The 5,211-nt window shown below is 47.1% G+C and overlaps 1 protein-coding gene across 1 annotated transcript; it reads left to right on the plus strand.

Annotated features, from left to right (window-relative positions):
• Positions 1 to 344: 344 nt before the first annotated feature.
• APOLD1 (apolipoprotein L domain containing 1) lies at positions 345 to 3,922 on the plus strand. The gene is made up of 2 exons (XM_009086585.4): positions 345 to 510; positions 2,660 to 3,922. The coding sequence occupies exon 2, from the start codon at positions 2,665 to 2,667 to the stop codon at positions 3,403 to 3,405; it is 741 nt and encodes a 246-aa protein (XP_009084833.1). The 5' UTR covers positions 345 to 510; positions 2,660 to 2,664; the 3' UTR covers positions 3,406 to 3,922.
• The last annotated feature ends 1,289 nt before the right edge of the window (positions 3,923 to 5,211 follow it).

The raw sequence follows: 5,211 nt of genomic DNA on the forward strand, positions 1-5,211 counted from the left end.
CCTTTTATGGATTTTCCCAAAGGGCTGGAATTTTAAAAGTACCCTGGCCTTGAATGGAGCAGTTGGCTGGCTGATAGCTCCCCTGGCTCTAGATGTGTAGTGGAGGGAAACTTAAGTCATCAAACAATTGGCAGCTCCAGCTAGAGTAAAGTCAGTTTCTATTTCAGGGAAAGGAAAGGCAACTGTTCCCTGCAGGGAATGTCTGCACTAGCTCAGAGCCAGGAATAGGCTGCGATTTTTAAACTTTTTTTCCACCCTACACTTCAGGAAAAGTGAACACACAATGTTCATTCGCAGGGATAGTTTCCTGAGCATGATGTGTGCTCACTGTCCCACAGGTCACTTTCCAGTGTGTCATATCCTTCTGCACAAGGGAGAACAGGAAATGGCAAACTCCCAGTATGAGGCAAAGCCTTCCCATCGCAGCAATTGGTCCACAGGAGCTATAAATTGGTCTCCTCCAGAAACAGATCAAAATTTGTCTTCTGGGAAGGTGGCTGGAAACTGAAGGTAAGTTTGAACCAGTAATTTTTTTAGTGTCTCCAAGTCCTCCATTAGGAAAGTGTTTGCAGACTTTGGGCTAATGTATACCTTTAGTGCTGGGGAGATTTTTCTCTGACAGCGGGAGTTGGCTTTTTTTCCCTTTCTGCTGGCATTAATCAATATCAAAAGATTTGCATCACTACATGGCCTCTGCTGTATATTGAATGATTGCTCTAATAATTCAGTGAGATAGTCACTGCTATTATCTGAGGCAGTTCTCAGCAACTAAATCTTCAGAACAAATTGTTAAGGCTACAGGAGGCTACAGGAACTGACATATTTAATGATCATCATATTGATCTGCTGTTAATTTATTGGTGACATGCTCATTGTTCATTTCAATGCTGGTATCCATTTAGATTAGTGTTAGTCCTTGTGTTTCCAGTTTTATTTCTAACTCTAGTGTAAAAATAATAGGACACAGCCTCCAGTTGAGAGAAGCACAAATGACCCAATGACACCGAGAGAGACTGGGGGCATTTTCTAAAGAGCATGGGGAGTGTCTTAAAAGATCTGTATGAGATTAATTAGGACAAGCCAGCAGAAGGGGGAAAGATTGAAGTGAGAATTATTTATGAATACTCTTCCAGATGGAAAGACTATGGTACAAAGTTTTCTCCTTCTGAAACATGAGGATTCTGCAGAATGAAGCCCCAAGGATCCTAGCCACACAGTGTGACTTTATGAGGGACCAGGCACCTTCAGGTCCCACAGTACAGAAGATTTAGAAGTAAAAAGGTGCCTGCAGCAATGAATAGTTTTGCTCACTTGGCTTAGTGACAGGGTCTTTCTGCTACAGAGACTCCTTTTGGCTGTGAGGGCATTATGGGCTCCAAACAGCCTCTCAGCTCTAAGGCTGGACCTTGCTAGGTGCAGAGGCAGCACAGCTGTGTGCACAATGCAGCGTGGTGAAGCACAGAAACTCTGCTCCCACCAGACAATCAGCTACACCACTCCTGCTAGCTCTGCTGTCTCAGGTTCCCTGTAAGCAGGATTGAAGTTGCTGGCTTCCTTTGTAGAGCATTTTGCAGCCCTAGAGCAACCTGAAAATATTTATTGGAACATTTCTTTCTGCACTTGTGGCAATGAACAGAGACAGCAAACAGAGACTGTCTAGCACAGAAACACTGAAGATTAATCTCCTAGAAGCAAAGCCTCTCCCGCTACCTTGCCAGGGGAGGTTTTCCAGACCCAGCAGTTTTGAAGCCTTTTCTGTTCACAGGCCTCTGTATTTCCCCTGTTTTCCCATCTGCAAAGGAGTGCACACTAAAAATGGGCCTGCTTTTCTGATGTGCCTTTCATGACTCTTATTGACAAGGTTTAGAGGTCTCCCTGCCACTGTAACTGGGTATTTATGACCACAGGTTGGACTAAGCACCACAGAACAATAGTTCCCATCTTTGTTCATACACTGACACCAGGTCACAATAGGGAAAAAAAAAACCATGCTGTGGGGCCTTGAGTTGCTGAAGCTTAAAGAAAGGAAGGATGTTCACGATACCCGTCCAAGGCATTAATAGACTCCTCACCTCCTATATGGAAAATCCAGATTCCACTCAGCAGCTTCCCTCTGTCCTCCTTTAACAGGAAATCACCCCTAAACAAAAACCTGGGATGGTGGCTTTCACCTCCTTGGAGTCTGACCTTTCTTGTGAAAGATGTCCTTCTATATTGCAGATCCTCTGAATCCCATCAGGGGGACAACAGATTAGTTCTGGCAGCATTGCTCTTCTGAGCACTGAGTCACCTAAATCTCCTGGGAATTTCTGTCCTCAGGGTTTCAAAAGACCTTTTGTGTCTTCACAGAGATAATGGTAACAGCACCTCTGACCCCAGTCCTTAGGATATTTCAGTTTTTGCAGGGATTAAGAAAAACATTTTAAAGTTTCTCTGTCTGAAAGTTGCAGTGGAATACGTAATTAAATGTGCACATTGATGTGGGTATGTGTGTGTACGTGAGTGTGCACGTGTGTGCAGATGGAAAACCTTTCTTGTAGCTGTACAAGCAACAAAAATTTGGCTGGATGCCATCCCTGAAACGGCGGTCCAGGATGAGCACGTCTCACGGGGGTTTTTTGACATAAAGCCCACCCCAGACTTTTTTTTCTCTGGACAGAAGCCATGGAGAGGGACGGCGCTGCCTTTCCGCCGACAGCAGACCCCACGCAGCACTTCCACGCAGCCCTGCTGGACCAGAGGCGGAGGCTGCGCGGCCAAATCGCTCACCTCCACCGGGCAGCTCGGAAACTCAGCCAGCTCCGCAGGAGCTCCCTGATCGCCACCGTCGGCGGGAGCACCCTGACGGCCGCCGGGGCGCTCACAGCCATCCTGGGGCTGTCCCTGAGCCCCGCCACGCTGGGAGCCTCTCTGCTCGCTTCGGCCGTGGGTCTGGGCCTGGCCACGGCTGGCGGGGCCGTCAGCATCACTTCCGACCTCTCCTTAGTGCTCTGCAATTCCCGGGAGGTGAGGAAGGTGCAGGAAATCGCAATGACTTGTCGGAAACAGATGAGGGAAATACTCGGCTGCCTGGAGTTCCTTCGCCGGGGGCAGGGCCCAGGCGACCCTGCGCTGCGGCAGTCGGAGAAGAGGGCATCCATCTCGCTCTACAACTCCGTCTGCTTCGTGGTCTTCTGCGGCTCCCACAGCTTCCTCGTGCCAGAATACACCAAGGAGGTCACTAAAGTAAGCCAGGCTGTGCTGAAGGCCAAAATCCAGAAGCTGGCTGACAACCTCGAGACCTGCACCAGGGCAATGGATGAAGTCTGTGATCTTCTTGAGTCCAGAACAGAGCTTTCCCCACGCGCGAGGAGACTCGGCTTGGGTGCTAAAACCACTGCGGAGATCCTGAGACCCTCCAGCTGAAACAGTGTTTGGCCCGTGTTAAAACTGGGTTTGGAGACATTGCATTATTTACTGTGACCATTAGCACTGCTACCTGCTGTTTTACAGTTCACGGTGCTGGTGCTGTGAGGAGGATGTTCTGCAGACCCCTTTTTCCCCAGCCATCTCCACTGCTCTGCTCCCCCAAGGCAGCAAAAAGAAGTAGGTCAGGAGGCAGATGAAATACCTGATGCTGACTGACCCTGGTTTGTAAACAGCTTATGAATCTGTGTGTGGTACAAGGGCTGGAGTACCCTAAAAAAGCCAGCAGCTGCCAGTTTCCAATAGAGTACAATCCCATTACCAAGGTACATCTGGAAAGGCTGTAGAAAGAAGCAGCTCCAGATATGATAGACTGTAAGGATAGTTCACCATCCCAGGGTGAAATAGCAGGGCCAGAATTTATCCGTTTTGGAGAAACCTCTCCAGACTGAGAACTGTGATGTTTGTATTCTATTTATTTACATAGAATGATTTTAAGCTTATGATATTGTATTTAAGAGTGTGTACATATATATAGATATACATATATATATATATATATATATATATATATATATATATATATATATATATATATAAATATATAAAATTTTTTCAAAGGAGGCCTCTGTTCCAAAGGAAAGCTGTTGTTTTTTAGAGTAAAAGCAAGTCTGTAGCATGTGAGAGCAAGTTACCTGTTATTTTGCTGTGATGGAGGGCAAATCCCTGTAGGAAAAGGAAAGCATGACCTGAATGCTGATAGTAATAAAACAGGTGAAGCACAGTTCAAACAGTGACAATAGATTTTAGGAGCCAAAACAGAGAGAAGAAGAGTGGTCCTGGGACCAGAGTCTGCCTCAGGGCATTGGTGGAAGGAAGCAGTTATATCTCCTGCAGCAGGAAGGGAAGGGTAGGCTGGTGCTATGTGATGGGAGCACACCTGAGAGGCGGAGGTGCCACTCTCCGTGCAGCTGAGCAGCCTGTGAGACCCACAGTGGATCATCTGTGAGGGAGGAGGCAGCGCTCATGGAAAGCTACACGTGGTCCTAACAATGCTTCCCACGGAAGGCTTCACATCAGTGAAACACACTGATCTTCAGGAGGGTAGAGAGGAGTAGGATGATTCAGTGGCAGAGCCCCTCCAAAGCAGGAGCAAGGACTGGGACCCTGTTTCAAGTGACTGTTCTGCTAAATATGCCCTTTGTGATTTTGAGCCATCAGTACCTCAGTTCCCTGTCTAAAAACAGGGATAGCAGCACTTCCCTACCTCACCAGGATGTGTCTGGGATCACCCCACTGAGAAGTGCCCAAGTATGGTGATGATGGGGATCATGGCAGTACCTGAAAGAGGTACAAGGAAGAGACCCTGAGACTAGCTTGAGGTGACTCAAAGGGTTAATGCAGAGGTAACTCCCTCCACAAGCATGCCCCAGTGGATAAGGGAAACTTCCCTGAGCAGACATAAATCCAAATGATCAGAAAAACCTACTCTCTAATTCTGTAACACTGACCAAGTTCTTAAGGAGGGCAGCCCTCCGTGTCACAAGGCTTGAATCCTTGTCCTTTCTGTCTCTTCTTTTCCTGATATCAACATTTGTTTTAATGCGTTGTAGGAAGAATAAAAGCTCTGGTTCCCCAGAGTGGGACTCAAATGCTTTTGATACCCATGCCTGTTTGCCAGAAATGAGCAAGTACACTGCTGATTCGAATAAATGAACATGAAGCACTTTTGTGTCAGTGTCTCTCTGCTCTCCTGGCGGTGATGTGCTTGTACACATTGTCCATCTCATCTCATGCACCCCTTAT

The sequence above is a fragment of the Serinus canaria genome, chromosome 1A, assembly GCF_022539315.1.
Source record: "Serinus canaria isolate serCan28SL12 chromosome 1A, serCan2020, whole genome shotgun sequence".
NCBI lineage: Eukaryota > Metazoa > Chordata > Aves > Passeriformes > Fringillidae > Serinus > Serinus canaria.